Raw genomic sequence first — 27,914 nt, forward strand, 5'->3', positions numbered from 1 at the left:
CATGAGCTTTCATTTGGAAAAAGTTCCTCGCTCTGGCGCTAATGTTAACCCGGTGCTAAATGTTTGGATCCGCCGTGAATTGTGCCCGGAAACGGGCGAAAACGCAAAAAGCCGAAAGTCCAGCCCTTTATCTGTCTGTCTCTCTCCTCTAACTTTCTCTCTAACCCACGGTCTATGTCACCTCAGTATCCGTCCTCACTTCCTCAGCTAATACACTTTCTGAAATGTATACAACATGAAATAAAAGCTACAACAGATGTGTATTTGTCACACTGTCTCACATTCACACACAAACACACATACCAGGGTACAAAACAGACCTGGTTGCGCGGTTGTATGGGTGTAAATCAGACACAATGAGGACCAATTTTGGGGTCCAATGCCCTGTGCCCCAATTACATCCGAAAGATGTTTGACTCAATATCGGGTCAGGCCATTCTTGGGGCAACCATTACAAAACAGGTGCTCGGCCCGTAGAAAATTATAATGAGAGGGATGCCCTGAGTGGAGCGTTTTACCTGTGTGGATGGACACTGCAAGTCCCCGATGGCACCCCACTCCTTCTGTTCTGCATCTGCACTCCCATCATCCCCATCACCCCAACCAAACCCCACCCCCATTACATCAAGGGCAGATGGCCTGAAATTGGATCCCTTAACGTGGATGGCCTGTCTTAGGAGGTTCAATGGCTGCCGGCAGCTCGGCCAGAATATTAAGACGAGGCCCCAGGACCAAGTTTGGAAGGTCCTCAGGTCCGCCTCTGCTGGTCCGCAATCGGCGCACCATCTGGCTTGCATCCATTTACAAGCACAAGCCAATTCATCCCCCATCATATGTATTTATAAAACACTCAATAGAAACATTACCTCAATAAAGCTGAGGAAATTTGTCCTCTTGTTTCTTCAAAACTATTTGAAGAAAAACAACTGAGCAGAAACTGCTGGAAGTTAATGAAAACCATCTGACTGCATGGTATTGATATATCTGGACATGCTGCACATGCTGGGACTGCAAAAAACAAATTCAGCTCACAGTGTCACGGTTGGAGGCAAAAATATCATCTCCAAGCATAAGCTTTTGAGAAAGGCAGAGGCCTTCGAGTTAAAAATGTTAATGCAGGCATCAAAAGACGCGAAAGACAATTCAAAGATTTTAAAACTGAAAATAGGAATGTAATTGGAAAATTGAAGATGGAAATGAAAATGGGGACAGATGTGTGGCGGGCAGCTGATATGCGACTGGCCATTTTACATTATCGATCAGAGTCAAAATGTGTCTGTTACGAACTAAAGAAGCCAAGAAAGAAGTTTAATTTTGCTTCGGCATTTCCGGAAAGGGATCAGTTTGATAAAAATTTCTCCATACAGGGTTTGTCTACAAAACAAAAGAAAACGGGAAATTGGAGGTTAACCTGACTTCCAGAGAAGAAAGTGTGCTGTTGAGAAAAGTGGACGTAATTCACGCTGAATAACTTGCTGGAGGCAACGCACTGATGAAGCAGGCACACGGCTTGTCTTTGCTGTACCAACAATGAAGTGTTGAAAAATAACTCGAGGATAAAACGGAGCATAACTGAAGAAACTGTAAACATTGACATTGCAAACAATTTACATCATCGTGAATTTGCAAGAAGTTATTTAAGCACTAACCATGAATATGAGCTTGAATGAAAATGTAGATGTTAAGGGAACGTTTCACAAGGCTGTGCTGATGGTCCAAGTGAGGCTTCACACCAGCAAAGGAGCCCTTTGAAAATTACCCCTCAGATGCTCATGTGATCTCTCAATTCAACAGTTATGTATCACTAGGATGACACATTTGTCGGCATGAGTAAAGGGAGGCAGAAGCATTTCTAGCATGTGTTGGTTGGAGGGTGTTCGTTTTCTTTAGTGAATAGGCAGAATCATTGAAAGATAGAAAGAGTTAATAAACATGAAATGTTACAATAAAAAAGTAATGTTGCCTCACCAAGCAATCAGGAAGAGGAAGTAGCAACAAAAAAGAATTAAGTGAAAGAATTGATATATAAATCAGTAAAACTAAAAAATGATAAATAAATACAATAAAAGAATAAAGATTTACATCATTACAATAAAAGAGAAAAATGCATGACTAAAAGCAGGGTTTGAAATGACTCAGATAATAGTGTCTCAGTCCCTATGGGTCTTGTCTGACATTGCTTTGTCAGCTGTTTTAGAGGAGCTGCTAATTATTTTATGTGAAACACTAAAATAGCACAGAAAGGAATTTTGGACAAACGTGTTAAGCATTTGGATGCTATAATCCCACAGAATAGTTTCAAGGTCACAAAAAAATAGTGGATACTTGCTACTGATTACAGGGAATTGAGACATTTCCAAAACCAGGGAAAGAAAGCTCACCATTTTGTACACCCATTCTGAATCGCTTGATGAGATTATAGCCTTAAAACCATTCCCATAATCTATTATTTTAACATTGTACACTGGCGCTCATTGTATTGTAATTTCGGCTGGTTTGGGGCTGCTAACAAATGCCCATCAGCACTGAAAAGAGTGTTGTGGAGTTATGTCACTCAGAGGAACACAGAATGTTCCACCACAAGTCGATATTGAGGTGGAGAATATTAGCTAATTTAACCAGTTAGTGCTTTATCTACAGAGCCTTGTCCACTGAGAGTGTCCATCAGGAATTCAGGCGCTAACTCCCCTTAACTTTCCACACATTCATCTTAATGGATGTGAAATCACAGTGACCACACTTCTTAACTCCTGATATACACTCCCCTTGTGTGAGGCTTCGTCAGGTTTCTGAGTTTGTTGAATTATTCCTTTTAGCACCACTTAAGGTAAAATTGAATCAGTATTTGGAAAAGAAGACTAAGGGATATTGGAAAAGGGAATTAGAGTGGAAAGCATTATCTGAAGAATTAGCACTGGCATAGGCACCGAGGGCCAAATGATCCCTTTTCTGTGCTGCTACTTCTATGATTCTATAATGGACGTCACCAGCTCATATACACACAGCTTTCTATCAGTTGGAAGACCACCCTGTCCATGTGCAGTCACGTCCAGACAGAAAGATTGGCAGTTGTGCAATAACCATTAGAATCTTATCAAATAATAACTCACCATTGGAAAATAATGTAGTCATATGGGCCAAAAATTCCACCCTGGGCCTGGATGCATCTCTGATGTAACTGTCGGAGGCAGGGCCTTAAAGTCAGATTCACCAGGAAATCCAACCCGTATGGCCCCTAAGAGCAGGCGTAGGTTTCATTATGGGCAGTCAGGGAGGTAACAATGGGGATCTGGAGAGAGGTGTGCCGATGGGAGATAGAGGTTAAGCAGGGTAAAGCAAGAGGCAGAGAGGAGACACATGGAGGGGATGCTGAAGACAGGGGCAAGAGAGCTTTGCTGAATCAGAGGACATTGTAGACAACTCACAACAATGATGTGTGAGGAGAGAGGATCATAGTTAGATGGAGGTCTGGAGGATGGGGGAACAACAGTAAACATTCCTCTGACTCAACGTGAGCAGTGCCATTGAGATAAATTAATATTAAAGAGCAGTGTCACCTCAGAGGGCAAAAAGCACATGCACAGTACATTGCTTTCAGGTGTATTTTATAAATGATTAGCTTGTCTAGAAGAGTTAGTCGATGCTTCAGCACTTTAAGGTATGATTTTCTTCTTTCTCCAGCTAAGAGCTAACCTCTGAACAGAGTTACTGTTAAAAGTTTCCTGTCTTGGAATATTTTGGTGACACAAACAGGGCTACACCATGTTAAGGATTGTGTTTGTGACATAAAGACAACCGTCAGGAAAACATATCGACTTACATATTTCTAGAAACCTCAGGGAATATTCCGCAAAACTCTATTGTTGGATTGTCTTCGTGATCTTTTTTGTTTCATGGCTTTAAATGTCAGATTACGCACACACTCAGTTGTAGTAATGACAGGATCGGGTCTTTATTGAAACTTCATACTTACAAAACCAGTATGAGTTACTGAGACACACACTTCACAAACCAGTGTAGGCTGCTGCTTTTGAGACGCACACCAATCATGATTGCAATGTGAGCTGTTAAAACAGTGTTTTGTACATTTCTTATATTAAATCAGCTCTTTGATCACTACATTCCATGCATACTACCAATCAATCATGGCACATCAGAGGTACATACAAATGCCACAAAATAACAACTTAAACTAAACAATCAATCACTCAACTCTCCTGAAATTGCTTTATTGCCGCAATAAAACCTAAACAAAGTCATCAAATTGAAACATTCAGTTATGGCTGACGAACACTTACAAATCCTATCATTTGAATATTTAACCCAGCATGTGCTAATCTCACAGACTGCACAGAGAGCGAGATATTCAGGTAATACAGACTATTGCTCCCACATCTATCACTCCACATTATGTTAAAAAAAAGCTTTGCCAATTACAAGGGCCTACATAAATGTAACACATTTTCTTCATGTCCAACTGTAGGATGAATTCTCTGATAGGTTGGCTAAATACCAAGGCCATGGAACTCAATGATATCGTGTTGAGTGGACCTCTCAGTATTTCCTGAGATTAGCTCTAACCACTTATTCATGGAAATCTCCCAGCCTATAATGGATCTGGTTTGACTTAAAAATAAGTGCCCGCACGGCAGGAAAAAAAAATTCCGCCTTAGTGAAGGACGCAAGTATTTTAAATATATTTTTCAGCCTACAAAAGTAATGACTGGCACATGCCATGGGGAAGGCGAGATGAATGTGGACAAGTGATTACATAGCAGAGCACCTGAATCCCCTGTTTGATGGTCGTGAATGAATCCACAATGAATTCAACAGTAGGAATGGTGCGTGCTGAAACAGGTCTAATCTCGGCATTCTGGAGCCACCCTGCATGAACTTGGAAAGTTCAGAAAACAAAATGAACTCTGTGGGACATGATTACATTCTGCCGCATGGATTGGGAAATTAAGCTACCCAATAATAAATTGGTCTCATTTTGACTCATCACTGACTCAGCTTGTGGCCTGGAGATGGCACTGAACATCTGTATTTATTAAGAGGTCCCTTACTGTGATGCCAGTTGTGGGGGGTTAGGAGTATTTTCCAAGTCCCCAAATGGACCAACTCTCTTATATGTTTGAACAAGTTTTTATGTTAGACACAGGTTTCGTATTAAATTACCATGGTTTAAGAATGGTACCTTCCTCATTAGGTACAAATGAAATGGAATGCATACACAGCAGCTACAAGAAGTTGAATGCTTACTTTGATAAAAGTCCAACCAGTGTGCACATGTGGCTCAATCTACACGTACCATTGTACTGGCAGTTCTTTTGCTTGTACATTGACAGCAGACGCGTCTTCACTTATTTAGTAGTTGTAGATCACAAAGTACAAATAACCTCCTTCGCCCAGCTCTTTGGTTACTGGTCCTCAGTCCAAACAGCTCTCAGAATGAATATTATTAGTAGCTTGGAAACATTCCTAGAGAAATTAAAGTTGAGTTACTCAGAATGCTATAAACAGTCTGTGCAGACCAACATACGACCAAAATATTCTAATTATCCAGTAAACTAAGTTAATGCCTTGCTGCCAACATGTTCAATGGCAGCAGCAATTGCATCCTTGATCCATTAGTGCTAGCTTGGCTCAGTGGTAGCACTCTTGCTTCTAGGTCAGAATGACGTCAGTGTTCCCACTCAGGCCAACATCCCCAGCGTCGAAGCATCGACTGTAAAGTCCTGTCCCCTTAGTACAGATTCACACGAGGCATGTAGTGAAGTCAAGGTCACTCTGGACTGCACCTTTATTTCACAGCTCTGGAATGCTGCACTTGCCTGAGATCTGTCCTTATATACCTGTCTCTTGCAACTGCACCCATGGTGGTAAGGTATGCTGGTGGTTACAAGTCATATCTTATTACAGTCATGTATAGCATGTTAGGATACAGTTTTATATAATAATGTAAGATACATGACATCACCCTCCCCCAAGGTCTTATTGTCTTTATAAGTTCACTTTCTCAGGTGGTCTACGCTCTCGCGTGGAGCGTCTGAGTTGTGGTTCAGTTGTTTGCCTTGGTGTCTGTTTTTCTTTGGGTGTGGTCGCTGGTACCTTGCCTGGGCTGTCTGTTACGATTGGTGTGATTGTTGTTGACTCACCTGGGCTGTCTGTTGGGATTGCCCTTTTCTCAGGTCATTCCCTCTGTCTGTCCACCAGGTGTGGTGCGAGTTCCACATTGTAGTCTGCCTCTGGTTCCACAGTGTTGTTGGTAAATCTGCTTTTGACTTGGTCTACATGCCTCCGGCAGGTTTTGCCATTGTCCATTTGTACTACCAGTAGCCTGTTTCCTTCCTTGCCCGTTACTGTCCCTGCAAGCCATTTGGGACCCCTGCCATAGTTTAGTACAAACACTTTATTCCCTATCTCATTCCATCTCCCCCTCGAATTTCTGTCATGGTACTCAGTCAGCTTACGGCGCTTTGCCTCAATGATTTCGTGCATGTCTGGGAGGATTAATGAGAGCCTTGTTTTTAAAGTCCTTTTCATCAACAGTTGCGCGGGGGGAATCCTAGTCAATGAGTGCGGACGAGATCTGTATGCCGGCAGCAGTCGCGACAGGCGACCCTGCAGCGTGGGACCTTGGATTTTAAGCATGCCTTGTTTAATGATTTGCACTGCTCTCTCCGCCTGGCCGTTGGAGGCCGGCTTGAACGGTGCCGTCTTGAGGTGATTTATGCCGTGGTCAATAATAAAATCTTGGAATTCTGCGCTGGTGAAGCACGGACCATTGTCACTGACCAATATGTCAGGGATTCCGTGCATTGCAAACATGGTTGCGAGGCTCTCCACAGAAGTAGAGGTTGTGCTCAAGTTTAAAATGGTGCATTCGATCCACTTTGAAAATGCATCTACAACTACGAGGAACATTTTGCCCATGACTGGGCCCGCATAGTCTACGTGCACCCGCGACCATGGTTTGGTAGGCCAGGGCCAGGGGCTCAGGGGAGCCTCCCTGGGGGCAGTGCTGAGTTGGGCACAAATGGTGCACTTTCGGACGCAGAGCTCCAAGTCCGCGTCAATACCAGGCCACCAGACGTGGGATCTGGCTAAGGCCTTCATGAGAACGATCCCCGGGTGCTCGCGGTGGAGCTCCCGGAAAAATGCGTCTCTGACTCGCAGAGGCATAACTACTCAGCTGCCCCACATCAGGCAGTCTGCTTGTTGTGATAGTTCATGCATGATCCTGTGAAAGGGTTTTAATTCCTCGGGGCAGGCATCGCGAGCCTCTGCCCAGTCACCGGTTAGGACACATCTTTTTATTAAGGATAACGTGGGGTCGCTGGCCGTCCAGGCTCTGATTTGGCGAGCCGTCATGGGCAAACCTGTGGACTCAAAGGCATTGATTGCCATGACTATCTCACAGTCCTGTTCGTCAGACCCTTCCATGGTCGCCAGGGGTAGCCTGCTGAGCGCGTCGGCACAGTTGTCTGTGCCTGGTCTGTGCCTTATGGTATAGTCGTAGGACGCCAGCATGAGTGCCCACCGTTGAATTCGCGCCGAGGCGTTGCCGTTTATTCCCTTGCTCTCAGATAGGAGGAACATGAGGGACTTGTGGTCGGTTTCTAATGCGAACTTGGCCCTGAAAAGGTATTGGTGCATCTTTTTGTCACCATACACGCATGCGAGCGCCTCCTTCTCTACCATTCCGTACCCGTGCTCCGCCCGCGAAAGTGACCTGGAGGCATAAGCTATGGGTTGTAATTTGCCCACACTATTGACATGTTGCAAAACGCACCCGATCCCATACGCTGACACATCGCATGTGAGAACTAGCTTTTTACCTGGATCAAAGAAAGCCAAAACATTGTTGGAACACAGAAGGTTGCATGCCTTATTGAAGGCGCGTTCCTGGGCGTCCCCCTAAAGCCAATCGTACCCCTTCCTGAGTATCACATGGAGAGGCTCCAGCAGCGTGCTTAAGTTCTGCATAAAGTTCCCAAAGTAATTGAGTAGCCCAAGAGAGGCGCGCAGTTCTGAGACATTCCGGGGCCTGGGTGCCAGGCGAATTGCTTCTGTTTTGGACTCTGTTGGGCGGATTCCATCAGTGGCAATCCTTCTGCCCAAAAATTCAACCTCGGGTGCGAGAAACAGGCACTTGGATTTCTTGACTCGTAGGCCTACCCGATCCAACCGCTTTAGTACATCCTCCAAATTACAGAGATGGGAGTCGGTGTCCCTGCCCGTGATAAGTATGTCGTCTTGAAATACAACCGTCTCCGGGATGGACTTGAGCAGACTCTCCATGTTGCGCTGGAATATGGCAGCTGCCGACCTGATGCCGAATGGGCATCAATTGTACATGAAAAGGCCTCGATGCGTGTTGGTGGTGGTGAGTAGCTTGGATTCCTCGGTCAATTCTTGCGTCATGTACACAGATGTGAGGTCTAGTTTTGAGAAAAGTTTACCTCCAGCCAATGTGGCAAATAATTCCTCCGCTCTGGGCAGCGGGTACTGGTCCTGGAGGGAGACTCTGTTTATGGTAGATTTGTAGTCCCCACAGATTCATACGGATCCATCAGGCTTCATGACTGAGATGATGGGACTTGCCCAGTCGCTAAATTCCACAGCTGATATAATGCCTTCCCGCAGAAGCCTGCCTAGTTCGTGTTCAATCTTTTCCCTCATCACATAGGGTACAGCTCCGGCCTTGTGATGGACCGGTCTAGCATCCTGTGTGATGTAGATTTTGACTTTGGCCCCTTTGAAAGTGCCCCTGGCTGAAAGAGATTTTCAAATCACTTTATAACTGTTGAGCAGGAGGTCCGTTCCTCTAATGACATGGCATGGACATCATCCCATTTCCAGTTTAGTTTTGCCAGCCAGCTTCTCCCCAGCAGTGCTGGGGGGTCTCCGGGGACAATCCACAGGGGAAGTCGGTTCACTGTCCCTTTGTGTGTGACAGAGAGCATGGCGCTGCCGAGGACTGGTACGATTTCTTTGGTATAGGTCCTTAGTTTGGTGTCAACCCTTGTGAGTTTTGGTCTGTCTCTGTTATGTGGCCACAGTTGTTCAAATTGTTGAGCGCCCATGAGAGATTGACTCGCTCCCGTATCCAGCTCCGTGTTGACAGGTATCCCATTAAGTAGGACCCTCATCATTATAGGAGGCATCCTGTTGTAGGAGCAGCGGCCATTGATCGTGTTGACCCGCTGTACATTGGTGTCCTGGGTACTGTCCCCACCGTCTTCTGGTCCGCTTTCCGACCCATCCGATTCGTATACCAGCCGAGTTGCCGTTTTTTTGCACATACGGGCCAAATGCCCTGTATATTCACAGTTCCTGCAAACAGCCTGCTGAAATCGACATCCCCTTGACGAGTGCCCACCCCCACACCTCCAGCATAGACTACTTCTGGCTGATCTCTCTTGAGCTTCTCTCAGTTTGTAGTTGATTGCTCACATTGAGGGTTGTTGAGGTGTGAACGGCCGTTCCTGTGGCCCTTGATGGCTTCTGGCGCCACTGCCTGCTGTCGAGAGCCTGTTCTCCCAGTTTTGTCTGTGTGTGGGGGTAGCAGCTTGTTTAATGCTGTGAACTTCTTGTTCCGATATTTCGTTATTTGTCGTACCCGCAGTGTAGATCAACCTTGTTTCTTCTTCCCCTACCAAGAATGTCTGTGCAACCAGTGCTGCTGCCTCTAAGGTCAGTTCTTGGTCTCTATGAGCTTTTGGAATATGCCTGCGCGGCCTATTCCTTCAATGAAAAAGTCTCTCAGCATTTCTCTCCTCAGTTCATTGGAGAACTCACATAAACTAGCCAACCTCCGAAGTTCCGCCACGAAGTCGGGTATGTTCTGGCTCACACGGTGTCTGTAGTTGTAGAACCTGTGTCTGGCCATGTGTAGGCTGCTCGCTGGCTTCAGGTGGTCTCTTTCCAGCGTGCTCAATTCTTCAAACGACTTGCTTGCTGGTTTCTCGGGTGCCAACAGATCCTTCATTAAAGCGTATGTTTTCGAGCCACAGCTGGTCAAGAGATGGGCTCTTCTCTTGTCTGCTTTGTCGTCTCCTAACCAGTCTTTGGTTACAAAGCTTTGCTGGAGCCTTTCTATCAAGTCCTCCCAATTGTCTCCAGCATTGTACTTTTCATCTGATCCGTTGTTCGCCATTCTGTGGATTCTGTAATCCCGTAACTCGTCACCACTGTAAAGTCCTGTCCCCTCAGTACAGATTCACACGAGGCGTGTAGTGAAGTCAAGGTCACTCTGGACCTGCACCTTTATTTCACAGCTCTGGAATGCTGCACTTGCCTGAGCCCTGTCCTTATATACCTCTCTTGCAAGTTCACCCCTGGTGGTAAGGTATGCTGGTGGTTACAGGTCATATCTTATTACAGTCATGTATAGCATGTTAGGATACAGTTATATATAATAATGTAAGATACATGACATCGACCACGCTCGATCAGCTCCGCTAAACAGGCCACATCATCTGCATGCCTGACACGAGACTCCCAAAACAAGCGCTCTATTCGGAGTTCCGACACAGCAAGCGAGCCCTAGGTGGGCAGAGGAAACACTTCAAGGACACTCTCAAAGACTGCTTGAAAAAGTGCAACATCCCCATCGACACCTGGGAATCCCTGGCTCAAGACCGCCCAAAATGGAGGAGAAGCATCTGGTAAGGCATCGGACACCTCGAATCTCTTCATCCCGAGCAAGCTGAAGCCAAGCGTTGACAGTGGAAGGAGAGTGGCAACCCAAGCTCCCCAACCTCCCATTCCTCCAACACCGTCTGCCCCACCTGTGACAGAGACTGTAGGTCCTGAATTGGACTCTTCAGTCACCTAAGAACTCATTTTTAGTGTGGAAGCAAGTCATCCACAACTCCAAGCGACTGCCTATGATGATGAGGTCAGAATGCTGTGGGTTTAAGCCCCACTCCAGATGTGAGCACATAAACTGGGTGTTGTACTGAGGATTGCTGCAGTGTCAGAGGTGTTGTCTTTCAGATCAGATGTTCAATCAAGGCCTGTTCAGGTGGGTGTAGAGCATCCAGTGGCATATTTTTTAAGAAAAAGCAGAGCTCGAAGAGGCCTGCATCAGCAGTAATACCTTCAGGGCCCGACTCCTCCAGCCCCAACACTCGAGCTGCCCCGGATAAAGAAAAGGAGTTTTGAAGCCTGTAAAGAGTTTGCGGCTTGCCATTTCTCAGATCCTCGGATCTAAAGGGTACTGAGGCAACCTGTTGTGGATGCCACAAAGTTTGGGCTTCCACTGAACTAAGAGCTCGGGAAACCAGGTGGGCTGCATGCTGACATCACTCCTGCCTCATTACTTACATGCTTTCAGATGAGAGTTCCACCCTCTGTCCTTCTTGGAAAAGCTGTTGTGTATGCAATAATTGTTAGACTGAGTACTGTTTAACTCCAAGAGGTATGACCTTGGCTCTGCTTTATTAAGGCCCAAAGTGACTAATATACAAAATGGCCGGCCTTTTATACTTGGGCTGCACACACGTGCGTGCAGCCCAATGACCTCCAACAGTGACGCCAGCTAGTAGCTAGTGATTCCAAAAGTGCATACATGACAAAAGCCAAAGGGAAAGGTAAAAGGGACAGGTCTCCCCTGCCCTTTCCCTGCTTGGTGCCTGGGCATTCCCGAGGCATGAAAGCAGAGGAAATTCAATCCTACATTTCTGATCCCCATCAAGCTGTCCTTAGCACTGGTCTGATTGAGACTTGGGCCATATTATGGGTTTTATTGTTGGGGACAGATGTCCATTGTGACAGATTAATTTTCACAAATGTGCGCAAATTTTTATCAGTCCCGTGCCCCCTGTGTGGTCTCCCATGCAGCGGGTGGCCTATCGAATAATAACGGTTGTACCCTCTGAACCCTCGCTCACTGGGTGCGAGGCCCCAATGGTGGCATTGGATCTCGAAAAAATCTCACCCATACTTTGCTTTTTATCTCTCTTTGCCTGAGGTGATTAAGCTGGTTAAGCCAAGGCGATTCTGCTCAGATCTATTCTTGTTATGTAGCTGCAGGTCAGAACTGGAAGAATTGAACAAACCAGAATAGTGATTGTTAAAAAAACAAAGAAAATGAAATGCCATGACCTCAATTTGGTTTAAATCCATTACTGAGTGTAACCTGTGACCTGAAAGATCAGAGGCTGGAATATTTTCTTGCCTGTTGTCTATTTTTGTGCAGAGTTGCCTGTGGCTGAGCATAATTCAGAATGTTGCTTTGTCGATCAACACTTGACACAATCTCTTCCACTTCACTATGCTGCTCCAGGAGTAAGACTTAAATGTCCATGAACAAGTTTCTAATGGTTCAAGTGCTTTTATCATTAACCCACATGCCCAACTCTAAAAGATTTAGAATTGAAACAGCAAGGCCTAGTGACAGTTCTTCAGTTGTTTTCTTGTCAGTGTACGGCCAAGGAGCACTTGTGTGCAAGAACGATGATTCAAAAGGAAATATTATACCCAGCTCACGCGCTGCCCTTCAGGACTGGATTGCCGTGGCACCGTTGCACCATGCAGTACCGTAGCCAAAGAAGACGTCCACTGTAGGTGATGTAGTTAATTGTCACCCCATTACCCACCCCCACGCCATCATTGTGTACATGTTGCTAGGCCGTGTTTTTATACTGTTTGATGGGAATATGAAACATTATTACTGTCCAGGGTTCTAGATGACCAACATCCAGTAAGATGTTACATTTGAAATGTTTCTATTTTTAGCCATACTGAAGAAACCCGAGCAAATCCACTGCACTTTATTAACACAAAGCTGCCACTTTCAGTATAGAGCTGCGATAGGCACATTAAGCGAATCGTCCGATCCCGGAGTTGAAGTCATGATATTGAAAGTCTGTCTCTGGTGCATTTCCACATCACTGTAACTTGCACAGGAGCAGAAGCTTCCTCTCCCTGGCCACATCCTCGCACGTTTCCCAGGCAGCTGTCTGTCGAGGTGTAAGTTATTGTTTTCTTCTCAATCTGAAATATTACGAAGTAGAAAAGGACATATTTTCTGTGTTTCAGGGTCAAACCATGAGTTAAAACATTTAGAAATATTATTAATCAGCTGTCAACAAGAGAAAGCACACCCCATGTTAGAATGGTACAAAGCTCCTTTTGGGGTTGAAAATATTGATAATCTTTGAGTGTTTTGTGATATTTTCAACTTTGATCTCGCTGAACTCTTTAAAGTCAACCGAACAAACCTTTGACAGATTTTGTTTCAAAGTTTTGGATCTTTACTGTGTGTGCGTGTGTGTGTGTGTGTGTATGACATGTTCACTTTCTTTGTCATGTATCTATAAAGTGATATGATTATTGCCAGATATCAGTTACTGATTTTAATATTTTAGTACTGCATAGCTATCAATACAATAAATGTAAAGAAGAAAGTATTTGAATTTATATAGCGCCTTTCATGGGCACCCCAAAGCGCTTTACTGCCAATGTAGTACGTTTGAAGTGTGGCCACTGTTGTAAGAGCCGATTCCATGACCTCGAGTATCCAGCGGGGAGCTGCACTCACAGTGAGCACATTGCAAGAAATCGATTCATTTTAATGAGTGGAAAAGCCTTGCGCGTGTTTTCCATCAGGTGGATAGGAATCAGCAGCAGGTGATTGGAATGAGTTTTCCTCTCCTTGATGCTGAGTGCTGACTCTAGCTATAGCTTGTGGCTGCTGGTATTACTGCTGGTGCTGCTGGGGCTACTGTGCTACTGCTCCTGGTGTTGGCTGGTGCTGCTGGTGTTGGTGCTGCTGGTGTTGGTGCTGGTGTTGGTGTTGGTGCTGGTGCTGGTGTTGGTGCTGGTGTTGGTGTTGGTGCTGGTGTTGGTGTTGGTGTTGGTGTTGGTGCTGCTGCTGCTGATGGTGCTGATGTTGGTGGTGGTGGTGGTGTTGGTGCTGGTGCTGGTGTTGGTGCTGGTGTTGGTGTTGGTGTTGGTGTTGGTGGTGCTGCTGTTGGTGCTGGTGTTGGTGGTGGTGGTGGTGTTGGTGGTGGTGCTGGTGTTGCTGTTGGTGCTGGTGCTGGTGTTGGTGGTGTTGGTGTTGTTGTTGGTGTTGGTGCTGGTGCTGGTGTTGGTATTGGTGGTGTTGGTGTTGGTAGTGGTGTTGGTGGTGGTGTTGGTATTGGTGTTGGTGCTGATGCCGGTGTTGGTGTTGATGTTGGTGCTGATGTTGGTGTTGGTGTTGGTGTTGGTGCTGCTGCTGTTGGTGCTGGTGTTGGTGTTGGTGCTGATGTTGGTGCTGGTGTCGGTGCTGGTGCTGGTGTTGGTGGTGTTGGTGTTGTTGTTGGTGTTGGTGTTGGTGCTGGTGTTGGTGCTGGTGTTGGTGTTGGTGCTGATGTTGATGCTGGTGTCGGTGCTGGTGTTGGTGCTGATGTTGGTGTTGGTGCTGGTGCTGGTGTTGGTGCTGGTGTTGGTGCTGATTGTTGGTGTTGGTGTTGGTGCTGGTGTTGGTGCTGATGTTGGTGTTGGTGTTGGTGGTGGTGTTGGTGTTGGTGCTGATGCTGGTGTTGGTGTTGGGGTGGTGTTGGTGGTGCTGCTGCTGTTGGTGCTGGTGTTGGTGTTGGTGCTGATGTTGATGCTGGTGTCGGTGCTGGTGTTGGTGCTGATGTCGGTGTTGGTGCTGGTGCTGGTGTTGGTGCTGGTGTTGGTGCTGGTGTTGGTGTTAGTGCTGGTGCTGATGTTGGTGCTGGTGTTGGTGCTGGTGTTGGTGCTGATTGTTGGTGCTGGTGCTGGTGCTGATGTTGGTGCTGATGTTGGTGCTGGTGTTGGTGTTGGTGTTGGTGCTGGTGCTGGTGTTGGCTGGTGTTGGAGCTTGTGCTGGTGGTAGTGCTGCTGGTGTTGATGCTGATGTTGGTGTTACTGGCAGCTGAGATTACTCAACTTAGGGCAGGCCGAGAATCAAGCTTAGGGCCATCTGTATGGACCCGTACTGCACCACATGATGGATTGCTTCAGTGAATCTTCAGTGAGCTAACTGATTTGTGTTCTCAGTAGAAACAATGTAACAAACCTTTGCAATGCAAATGTTTGTAATTTTCAAAACTAAGGTTGGCTTTGGAGGGGTAACTCTTGGCAGTAGGGAAAGTTGTCTGCTGTCAGCACATATCAGAAAATCGCAGGTTGTGCACCAGGGAGTTTCCAATATGCACTGCCAATGAAAAAGGTTGCTCCTCACCAGCTTGTCGTCAGCAAGTGAGCACCGGCAATAAAATTGTAGGCACAACATTTAGCATGAAAACCTCCTGAGAAATATGTATCGAATTAGATTCAATCTCTACTAACAGGAACACCCCAAAAATAATGACAACCAAAACGAAACAGGCACAGGTGTGTCTCATAGCTGAAACGGGAACTTAGCAGCAAAGTTTCTCATAGGCTCAGTTAATTTATCTAGTGAGTTGCTGAGACCCCTGGAGATAGCAGCTTCGCTCACCAGTCTGCAGAGTTACTGGGTCTCAGCCAGGCTGGAAGTGGCGATACTGCGACTGGCCTGAGGGCTGTAACTGGCCTCTGGGTTCCTGAGCACCAGCCACCAGCCCCTGCCAGAAGCATGTAGGTTTGGGTCAGCTAAGATCAGGATCAATCTTGGCCTCTCCCCAAAGGTTGAATACAGTAATGCTCACTGTCAAGGCTCACATGGAAGGCTACGTTGATAGTGCGAGATGAAGTAAATGGAGTGGGAGGAGGCTCGTGTGGTGCATAAACTCTAGCAATGGGCTGAATGGCCTGTTTCTGTTCTGTGAATTGCATGTAATATGGGAATAGTGACCACTTGGAATAAGTGCAGGAAGGAATAAGACCCTGTAAAGCCATATAGAAACATAGAAACATAGAAAATAGGTGCAGGAGTAGGCCATTCGGCCCTTCTAGCCTGCACCGCCATTCAATGAGTTCATGGCTGAACATGCAACTTCAGTACCCCATTCCTGCTTTCTTACCATACCCCTTGATTCCCCTAGTAGTAAGGACTTCATCTAACTCCTTTTTGAATATATTCAGTGAACTGGCCTCAACAACTTTCTGTGGTAGAAAATTCCACAGGTTCACCACTCTCTGGGTGAAGAAATTCCTCCTCATCTCGGTCCTAAATGGCTTACCCCTTATCCTTAGACTGTGTCCCCTGGTTCTGGACTTCCCCAACATTGGGAACATTCTTCCTGCAACTAACCTGTCTAACCCCATCAGAATTTTAAACGTTTCTATGAGGTCCCCTCTCATTCTTCTGAACTCCAGTGAATACAAGCCCAGTTGATCCAGTCTTTCTTGATAGGTCAGTCTCGCCATCCCGGGAATCAGTCTGGTGAACCTTCGCTGCACTCCCTCAATAGCAAGAATGTCCTTCCTCAGGTTAGGAGACCAAAACTGTACACAATACTCCAGGTGTGGCCTCACCAAGGCCCTGTACAACTGTAGCAACACCTCCCTGCTCCTATACTCAAATCCCCTCGCTATGAAGGCCAACATGCCATTTGCTTTCTTAACCGCCTGCTGTACCTGTATGCCAACCTTCAATGACTGATGTACCATGACACCCAGGTCTCTTTGCACCTCCCCTTTTCCTAATCTGTCACCATTCAGATAATAGTCTGTTTCTCTGTTTTTACCATCAAAGTGGATAACCTCACATTTATCCACATTATACTTCATCTGCCATGCATTTGCCCACTCACCTAACCTATCCAAGTCGCTCTGCAGCCTCATAGCATCCTCCTCACAGCTCACACTGCCACCCAACTTAGTGTCATCCGCAAATTTGGAGATACTACATTTAATCCCCTCGTCTAAATCATTAACGTACAGTGTAAACAGCTGGGGCCCAAGCACAGAACCTTGTGGTACCCCACTAGTCACTGCCTGCCATTCTGAAAAGTCTCCATTTACTCCTACTCTTTGCTTCCTGTCTGACAACCAGTTCTCAATCCATGTCAGCACACTATCCCCAATCCCATGTGCTTTAACTTTGCACATTAATCTCTTGTGTGGGACCTTGTCGAAAGCCTTCTGAAAGTCCAAATATACCACATCAACTGGTTCTCCCTTGTCCACTCTACTGGAAACATCCTCAAAAAATTCCAGAAGATTTGTCAAGCATGATTTCCCTTTCACAAATCCATGTTGACTTGGACCTATCATATCACCTCTTTCCAAATGCACTGCTATGACATCCTTAATAATTGATTCCATCATTTTACCCACTACCGATGTCAGGCTGACCGGTCTATAATTCCCTGTTTTCTCTCTCCCTCCTTTTTTAAAAAGTGGGGTTACATTGGCTACCCTCCACTCCATAGGAACTGATCCAGAGTCAATGGAATGTTGGAAAATGACTGTCAATGCATCCACTATTTCCAAGGCCACTTCCTTAAGTACTCTGGGATGCAGTCCATCAGGCCCTGGGGATTTATCGGCCTTCATTTCCATCAGTTTCCCCAACACAATTTCCTGACTAATAAGGATTTCCCTCAGTTCCTCCTCCTTACTAGACCCTCCGACCCCTTTTATATCCGGAAGGATGTTTGTGTCCTCCTCAGTGAATACCGAACCAAAGTACTTGTTCAATTGGTCCGCCAATATACTGTATAATATTTAAAGATAATCATTGTAAACCTGATTATTTCAGTTTATGCTTTCAGTGCTTCCAATTCCGTGATTTGGAAAAGGTGATTCTGAAGGGTAACCTTTACTGGATGTGTTCAGCCAAGCTGCTGGTGCACTGCTATTGTTGAAAATAAAAGATTCTTAAATTGTTCGTATCCTGCCACGAGCTCACCGCTCCTTTACAACTCACTGCTTGAAAGTGGGTTGAAAATGCAGTATGATATGATCAGCTCTGCCCGTGGTCAGTTAGGGTTTTATAAATATTAGATCGTCATCCTGTGGAAAGCTTCATGTGTGCTCGTCGTTCTACTTTCAATGCTGCGAAATAATGCACTGTGAGTTTGTTGGGTCTAGCTGCTCTGTTCTCAGTATTGTCTGGATGTTGCAAATTCACTAGTGAAGTCCATAGTGAAGAAGGCAAATGGCATGTTGGGCTTCATAGCGAGAGGATTTGAGTATAGGAGCAGGGAGGTCTTACTGCAGTTGTACAGGGCCTTGGTGAGGCCACACCTTGAGTATTGTGTGCAGTTTTGGTCTCCTAATCTGAGGAAGGACATTCTTGCTATTGAGGGAGTGCAGCAAAGGTTCACCAGACTGATTCCCAGGATGGCAGGACTGACATATGAAGAAAGACTGGATCAACTAGGCTTATAATCATTGGAATTTAGAAGAATGAGAGGCGATCTCATAGAAACATATAAAATTCTGACGGGATTGGACAGGTTAGATGCAGGAAGAATGTTCCCGATGTTGGGGAAGTCCAGAACCAGGGGTCATAGTCTACGGATAAAGGGTAAGCCATTTAGGTCCAAGTTGGGGAGAAACTTCTTCACCCAGAGAATTGTGAACTGATGGAATTCTCTACCACAGAAAGTTGTTGAGTCCAGTTCATTGAATATATTCAAAAGAGGGTTAGATGTGGCCCTTACGGCTAAAGGGATCAGCGGGTATGGAGACAAGGCAGGGTTGGGGTACTGAAGTTGCATGATCAGCCATGATAATATTGAATGGTGGTGCAGGCTCGAGGGGCCGAATGGCCTGCTCCTGCACCTATTTTCTATGCTTCTGTGTTTCTGATCTGTATGATAGAACAATACCAAGAAGTGCCTTTATCCATAAGGCCATTGGCTGGGCAGAGGATAACATGTGGCAGGGGTGTGGGGGGGACAGGGGGTGGGGGGGCCACGGGGGGTGGGGAGGAGGTTAGAGTGGGGTACATTGAGCAGATAAATTCATCCTACCTTGCAAAATAAGTCTGTACAGTTAGAAAATGCTCAATTAAAGCATGCAATGTCTAGTGTGTGAAGCAGTATACGAAGCACGTGTGTATATGTATGGAGACTTTGTAAAGAGCTGAGAATAAATTTTATGCATGGTCCCAATGCGGAGCTTCCCAGCTGCGACCACGTATTTGTCTGCCCCTCACAATTGTCTTGATTAAAAATGATAGGACTGCACCCGTAATGTCCCATTATGGGCTCCTGGTGGGTGAGGCTCCGTGGAGGTAATGCGCATTCACAAGATTTATCCTGGCATGCCAGTATTTTGATGTACACAAGTCAAGTAACTGGGTCATGAAACCAGGTCACGGTGTAACAGGAAACAATGCCAGGGTCAGGGAAGTGACTTTTATGGTCACAGGAAAACACTTCTGTATTTTGCTGGGATCTGAAGCATAAAGGTATGTGGTGGAAGTAAGATACCAAGCATTTTTCAGCCAGGCTTTTATCTTATCTCACTCCAGAGGAAACTGCAGGTTGTCAGCTTAACCTAATCCTCCAGCTACAGGCAATGACTCCTGGCTACTTTCTCCTTTTATCATGCTAGTAGTCTTGTAAATTCACAACCACCAATCCGCTATCTGAAGCAGTATTCAAAGCACTGGAACAATCAATCTGTCACTCCAACCTCCTGAATGACCTATTAACTCTCAAATGATTATTATGCTGCAATAAAATTAATCTCTTCTGGGAAAGTATGGTGTTGGAAATGCTTCCTTTTCTTCTGATGGGACGAGTTAGTTTATCTGATAATGTTTCACAGGTTCCTGTTTAAATTTAATTGATGTTTTCTTTCAATGTTAGCCTCCAGGCTTAGCTTATATTTTAAGGAGGCACTGTCTTCCTGAAAATGCATTTGATAATTCTTCATTTGTTTATAACGGACACAATGCATTGATGTAAAATCACAGTAGACCACACAATTGTATTACTTGTGTATGACACATAGCAGCAAAGATAAAGCACAGCCCTTGAGATTCTTCTCCGTCTCAAACTAATAAAGAAAGGTTTGGAAAATGCTTTCTCTCTGTCTGAATTTTGTTTGCAATGGAAACTGCTTCTACTTTGCCACTTTGTCTCTCGGGGGATTGAGCTAACCGCTCCTTTACCCTGCATTTAGTTTCTAATGTTCACTCAGTCTTCCTGTGAACAAGGTGCCCTGCGGGGGCCCGATTCTCTGATCATAAGGCAGCTCCTGACACTTTGGCCAGTGCACGAGAGGTGAGTAATGATGTCAAGACGAGCCCCAGTAAGATTGATGATTACCAGCAAGATTCAAGTCCCCCAAAAATTGGGCAGTGTAATATAGAGCTCCCGCTAGTGGACTACCGTGGTAATGCAACTCTTGATATATATATAATAAAAGGATCATGTGACAAGGTCACATGAAAAGTTCCTGTAGAGCCATCTTGTATGTGTGTGTTTGTGATGTTGTAAAGAATATATCACAGGCAGCTTTCTGTTGACCGCAAAAGGCCTTTGATAGAAGAGTCGGCGGACGAAGAATAATACAAGAACAGCTATGTGATTTTATTTTTGGAAAGCTAGGTGTATTTTGAGGGAATTTTCCTCAATATATAAGCCAGAAAAGAAAGAAAATAAATTGTATTTTACAAAATTTGCAATATATTAAATTTCAGCAATTTGCCCCTGTTTTGTATCTTTGATCTGAGCCAGGTGTATGTTGTCATTACTTTAATAATACATGTTTGCTGCAGTTTAGAGGACAAAAATCAAGATGGACAACCCAAAGCAAGTGGGAGATACACTTGGTGCACAGGTAGGTGGTGTGTTATTACAACAATGGCTGTTCATCAGTTTGAGATTATCTGTAAACCAGACGACCAACAGCTTTTATTGAGAAAAAGATATCAACTGACTGGTCATGTGATTAATGTGTCAGATAAAGAGGCAAAGGATACAAGACAATTAACGTCTTCAATAAAAGTGTATAAAATAAACTATTAGAATCTAATTTGATATCAGTAATAGAATAGAATCCATAGAATGTTACAGTACAGAACAAATGACTTGACCCAGTCTGCTGGTAAGATGAAGGGGTTGAAGTGATGACACCCAGCTCGGTGTCTCCATCATCACACTTAATCTCATGACTGTTGCTGTGTTGTGCAACTGTCTGTCCAATATTAATCTGTGGACGATGCAGAATTTTCTCCGCTCATCAATGGCAAGACTGAAGCTATTCTTTTCAGTTCCTGTCAGAAACTCTTCACTTTAGCACCTCCCCAATTCCAGCCCCTTTCCCAGCTGTTTCTGAAGCTAAATCTAATGGTAAGCAACCTCAATATCCTGCTTGACTCCGAACAACATTGCCCAACCCCACTAAATTAATCCTGCTGAAACCCTTTTCCAGGCTTAGTGACTTCCAGGAGACTAGTACCAGCAGTCTCTTCTCTGGCACCCCAGCTCCACCCTACATGAATTCCAACTCATCCAGAATTCATCTTATCCAGCTAATTAATCAACCCCATCCTTCCCAGGCTCCTGGTTCCCTGATGTATTGATTTCAAACTCCTTGTCCTTGTCCTCAAATCCCTCGGTCAGTCTATGTCTGCAACCATTTCCAGTTTCACGTCCTACTCACAAGCTCTGCTCTGCTAAGTAACAGATCAGAAATATACCATTCTCTGACTCATGCGGAGGAGGATCTCAACTCTGTTGTCAGAACAGAAATAACACATGGTGCTAAACTGCTGGCACTGAAAGAATTCAGTAGAGGTTGGCTGGAGGCTATACATTTAACCATAATTGAGGATAATTTGGTTCAATTAAAGAAGCACATGAACATATAAGAACATAAGAACATAAGAAATAGGAGCAGGAGTAGGCCATACAGCCCCTCAAGCCTGCTCTGCCATTTAATACGATTATGGCTGATCCAATCATGGACTCAGGTCCACTTCCCTGCCCACTCCCCATAACCCCTTCTTCCCTTATCGTTTAAGAAACTGTCTATTTCTGTCTTAAATTTATTCAATGTCCCAGCTTCCACAACTCTCTGAGGCAGCGAATTCCATAGATCCACAACCCTCTGAGAGAAGAAATTTCTCCTCCTCTCAGTTTTAAATGGGCGACCCCTTATTCTAAGATTATGCCCCCTAGTTCTAGTCTCCCCTATCAGCTGAAACATCCTCTCTGCATCCACCTTGTCAAGCCCCCTCATAATCTTATATGTTTTGATAAGATCACCTCTCATTCTTCTGAATTCCAATGAGTAGAGGCCCAACCTACTCACTCTTTCCTCACAAGTCAACCCCCTCATCTCTGGAATCAACCTTGTGAACCTTCTCTGAACTGCTTCCAAAGCAAGTATATCCTTTCGTAAATATGGAAACCAAAACTGCACGCAGTATTCCAGGTGTGGCCTCACCAATACCCTGTACAGCTATAGCAAGACTTCCCTGCTTTTATACTCCATCCCCTTTGCAATAAAGGCCAAGATTCCATTGGCCTTCCTGATCACTTGCTGTACCTGCATACTAACCTTTTGTGTTTCATGCACAAGTATCCCCAGGTCCCGCTGTACTGCAGCACTTTGCAATCTTTCTATACAAGTGACACTTTTATAATGGAGTGTCACTTCAGTCAGAATTTCAGTGACAATGGATACTTCTCTGCTAATCTTTTTTTGAAACCTGCAAGGATGTGAGGATAACAATCCTTTCCTTTCCTCATTCCAGGTACTCTACAAGTGACCATCCGTTATTGCTTAATTTAAAAATAGTTTTATTCCTTTCGCTAAAGACGATTGTGTAAAATAAATAATGCTAATTAAGAGATTCCTGAAAATAACTTTAAAAAAAGCTGCTATCAACATCAGCAATACAAGGTCTCCAGATAGATAATAAATGGATGTAAGGATTATAGAATTCAGGATGTGGTTTTATGGTTTTATTGTAATGATATGTAAAACAGCCATAGACTATCTGAGATCTAGTGGGAAAACCATGTTGCACATTTGGAATTAAAAGGGGTTGAGCAATGCACCCAAGCCCAATTATTTCCACTTGAAAGGGAACTGGTTTAGTGTTTGTAAAGGAAGAATACAAAATGATGTGCAGAAAAGGCAAGAAAATGGGATTAGCGTAGGCAGCTCTTGTTAAAGAGTTAGCACTGGAACAGGAGTGAAGGGCCGAATGGTGTCCTGTCTTGTAATTTCTACTTTTATTGCCATATATATCGAAGTACCTGAGTGAACAGTACAACTTTATGAGCACTGTTGTCCTCTAACTTCCACATCTTATTCTGTGCATAAACACGACGGAGTAAAATGGCTCCTGTTCAAAAATTGTACAAAATTCCATCATTTGCCAATTATTCTAACATCACTTCCCTCCCTAACCAACTCTATAGCTGCCATCTTGAAATTACTCTTACCTGTTTGCAACAGAACCATGTCAGCCTAACATGAAACTGTTACACCACAGCTCCAGAGCAAAGTTTCACCCCTGTGACGAAGCATTGAAATGAAAAAATATGTGCTGTACTTTAACAATAATTAGATTTTGGATTTGATATAGGAATAAAGCATTCTGCTGCCAGTTTAATTTTATTTAGTGACCGAACTTAGATTTTTTTAACGTATTTAACATTCAAATCTTTTTATGGAATCACAAAGCTAATTCTTTATTTTAACTGTGCAGTTCACTGCCACAATATGTTCTATTCTGGTCCATGACCGCTGTTTAAATGTAACTATTCATTTCCTGCATTGGGGATTTTCAAGATGGTAGCAATTCGCACAAGGACAGAGATAAGAACCCATTGATAAATATTAAAATACTGTCCATGTTTCAAATAAGCCTTGTAGCAAAAAAGAATGTCCGTTTACTAGTCACTTGTGATGTAAACAAAATACTTTGTGGGGAAATTACCAAAACACACTGATTCTATCCTTTTGGTGAGGAAGTGTTCCTAATAGCTTTATAATTCATGATTTGTTAGGGCTCGTGGATTAAATACTCCTTACAGAGTATTTCTAATTAATATTTTATTTAAATAATTTTCTTATCTTCTTGTTAAAGTTCAAACACACACCAGAGTGGGGTTCCTCTGGTGTCGCTAAATCTGTCATTCTTCTCCCAGTGGCTATTCTTTACACGTGATCCTCGTCAGAAAGCAATGGAAGATCATTCACCATTGGGACATGTCACAGCTAAGCCTGTCCTTACCTAATACTGAGCCTTTCCAAGCAAGGATCAGGAGTGGGAATCCTGGCTGATTTTTCCCTCCGCAGGCTGAAAACACTGAGGTTAACTGTAACACCCCTACCACCTATGCTCAGGAATCAAATCTCCAAATAATTCAAAAATAAATTTGGGGCTTATGATCTTTCTCTTTCAGGATTATTTTCCTTTGGCAATATTGAGTTGCTCTTACCAGGATTTCTCACAATGATTGGTATGATTCTAGTTGTATTTGTACTTTTTCAATCAGACAGTGAAAGATGAGTGTGAGGAGGAGGATAATGCATTTCTGAGGACACTGGATGAAAAGAGGCTTCAGATAATATCCAACATCCAGCAAACCAAAAAATTAGACGGTCAACAGCACCTGGAAAGGGTATTCGCATCTTCTAAGTACTGATGTTTGTTTAGGGCCATCGGAACTATTTCAGAATCAAATTAGCTTTTTTGTCTTTTTCGTTCAGATGAAAAAGAGGCAACAACGAGAACAGAAGGAGAGCGAGAAACAAAAGAACCTTGAAGAAATGCAAATGGTATTTCGAATAATTTCTGACAGTCTGCACCATGCTCATGTAATGAAGGCATTTCACACTATCAGTGTGGTGATATTATCCAGAGTTTTTCACAACAGTGTCTGAAGTTTATTAATGCACAATCATCATAAGTGTACCGAGCCTTACAGGAACAAAATCCAAGAGTTTCAACTATGGGCGCAAATTACTCTAGTTTTGCAAAGTGAATTTTTTGCTCATATTTATTTGCATATCACGAAACGTGGGGCTAAAAAGTCGCTTGCCTTGCGCCCGTTTTTTTGGCGAAAAACGGTGAACCAGGAAATTCAGAGAAGTGTTGCGTCGGAGGTTTTTAAGTACCGCTCGGGAGCGGACCGCCAGCATGCAAGACTTGAAATAGTGCTTTTGCCAAAAATTTGGCTCACATCGCACCAGTAGTTAGGACGAAAAAAAACGCTCGGGAACAACCTGCGTTGCAGCCCTTGGAATGGCGGTAGGTATGAAGACCTGCATAAAGGTAAGTTAACATTTTTATTTTGTAATTCTTTTGCAGCAATTCAATTGTGAATGTTTTGTGATTTGTTATTTTTTGTTTTTTGCAATTTGTTTTTGGTGTTTGCCTCTCACCCAAGGCCTCTCTCGCAGCGGTATCAGCCTCGGCGAAAAGTTGCAGAAAATTCATGATATGCGCCACAAATCCTTGTGCGTAATGCAGATTTTACCGCTTGGCGAACTGAAGCCCGAATTTTAGGCCTCGTAACGGTAACAGAGGCATAGCGGTATTTCGGTGAAAAACTAGTGCAATAGGATCGCATTTTAGAAAGTAATTTTTTATGTTAACGAATGCGTATTAAAATATTCCTTGATATGTTTAAGAGTGGTAACGTGGTGCAGTTTGATTAATACAGCTGAAAATGGGTTTATCAAAATAATAAACATTTTTAATCAGGGTGTCTCGTTCACCACCTGTGAGTAATCTGATTTTAAATAACTGAAAATAACTTTAAAAAACTGTACAGAACCATTTATTAGATTCATTGGTATACAGCAGTCAGTTTCTTCATAAATTAAAAAAATATAAAAGCTTTTAAAACATTCCTATTAGTGCTTTTGTGTCTTAAAAAAAGCTTAATTTTAAGAGCCTCCTCGAAGGCCCACAAACGAGCGCAATTAGTGGAAACGTGCCATGGTGATTAATTCGATTTGGGGGTGTGGCCAGTTTTGTGGGCGGCGCAGGCAATATTTTTTAAACCAGTGCAAATGATTATGGAAACTCAACTGGCGTTGGGTGTAATTTGTATTTCAAATTCCTCGATCTTTTGCGCTGGTTTGGTGGATTTGGGGCGTATAGCGCAACTGAGCGGAAACCCCAGCCAATGTCTTCTGGGTAGAGCAATTTTATGGTTCCTTTTGCCCATTAAAGAGAGAGCCAAAAGCAATGTGTGATACACATGCAAACATATGAATAGAATCTGTTACATTTCAAACTTTTGCCAGTTCTGACGAAGGGTCACCGATCTGAAACATTAACTCTGTTTCTCTCCGCAGATGCTATCTGACCCGTTGAGATTGCCAGCATTTTCTGTTTTTATCTCAGATTCCAGCATCTGCAGTATTTTGCTTTTGTGTGAATGGTGAAAAGAGTCAGGTCAGGTCTATCAATGCACATCCTACCCAACCTTGTGCACCTCTCTCCCCAACTGCAAGTGACTCTTCGGAAGGGTAAAAAAGAAACGTTTCATGAAAAACTCTGAGAATTTCCTCTCAGCTCATCAAGGCAATTAAGCAAGCTCCAGGAACCATAGATATTTATGAAAGGTCCCTAGACGCACTTAATTTACACTGCTCTGAATAATTTGTCCCAATGTCCTTAGGGACATCGACTGTACAGGACCTGAAGGATTTCCATCCATCGGACTGGTCCCAAAGGTTACAATATTCCTCGCCCATTTTACCTCTCAAACCTTGGATGCCAAAAATGCGTCCAACACCATACTGAAATTTATAACAATCCAATTGGACTGCCTCCCGAGGTAGATTATTCCACATATTCATCATCCTTTGCATGAAGAAGTTGCATCTTAACTGTGTCGTATTTTAAGTTGAGATAATATTCATAAACAGCTTTTAAAGTTATCAGATTTTATTTAATGCCTGCAGTTAAATCTCATCTTTTCAGTTAACCTCAATTTGTGGTAAATTAGTTTACATTTTCTTCCTTCAGCTCTTCCAGGCCTATTACAAAAGATAAGGGTTTTTGTCACAAAAGTTCAGGCGTATGAGGAAATGTAGCTGCATGGATAGATATTTGGTTCATGGACAAGAAACAATAGATTAGGGTTAATGGGTTGCTTGGATAAGAAAAGGGTTGGAAGTGCTGTACCCCAGGGTTCCACTTACTGGCTCCACTTTTGGTCTTTATATATAGAATTATTTTGGACATGGGTAGAGGGGGCATGATATTGCAATTTGCTATTGTCACAAAAATAGGAGATTTGATAAACAGCAAGGCAGACTGTAAAAGACTTCAGGAAGACATAGATTAGAGTTATGGGCAAACAAGAGGCAAATGCAATTTATCTGGGAATATAGGAACGTAGGAGCATAGGAACATGAGTAGATCATTCAGCACCTCAAGCTTGTTCTGTCATTCAACTAGATGGTGGCTGATCTGTACTTCAACTCCATTTATCTGCCTTTGATCCATATCCCTTAATACCCTTGCCTAATAAAAATGTATTAATCGCAGTCTTGAAAATTTCAATTGATCCAGCATCCACAGCCTTTTGGGGAATGGAGTTTCAGATTTCCGCAATCCTTTGTGTGAAAAAGTATTTGCTGATTTGACCCCTGAATGGCCTGGCTCTAATTTTAAGATTGCGGCCCCTTATTCTGGATTCCCATCATTGATTCTCCAACCAGAGGAAATAGTCTTTCCTAATTCACCCTATTAAAGTCTTGTATCATTTTAGAAACTCTATTAAAGGGTATTCTAGCCTTCACTGTTCCAGTAGAAATCGACCGAGTATCTCAAGCCTCTACTCATAACAATAGTTTCTGAGCCCTGGAATCATCGGTTAATCAATATGTTACATATTCTGTGGCTTTAATGTTCTTTCTATAAAAGAATCCAACACTGCATTGTACATTAACTGTGGGCCAACCTATTGCCTGGGACAAATTTATCATTATTTTGGACTAGAGAGAGTTATTGCATTTTGAGAAGAAAATTAGGAACAGGAGTTATATTCAATGAAAGATGCTGAAGGGTGTGGAGGACCAGAGAA

General features: G+C 43.8%; 1 protein-coding gene across 1 annotated transcript in view; it reads left to right on the plus strand.

Annotated features, from left to right (window-relative positions):
• Nucleotides 1–20,641: 20,641 nt before the first annotated feature.
• Nucleotides 20,642–27,914, plus strand: part of LOC139278008 (ensconsin) — a 45,271-nt gene continuing 37,998 nt past the window's right edge. Inside the window, exons 1-3 of the mRNA XM_070896661.1 lie at nt 20,642–20,688; nt 24,366–24,491; nt 24,580–24,648. Coding sequence (XP_070752762.1) covers nt 20,647–20,688; nt 24,366–24,491; nt 24,580–24,648 — 237 coding nt within the window. The 5' untranslated portion in view covers nt 20,642–20,646. The remainder of the gene's footprint in view (nt 20,689–24,365; nt 24,492–24,579; nt 24,649–27,914) is intronic.

Source organism: Pristiophorus japonicus, chromosome 13 (assembly GCF_044704955.1).
Source record: "Pristiophorus japonicus isolate sPriJap1 chromosome 13, sPriJap1.hap1, whole genome shotgun sequence".
Lineage (NCBI taxonomy): Eukaryota > Metazoa > Chordata > Chondrichthyes > Pristiophoridae > Pristiophorus > Pristiophorus japonicus.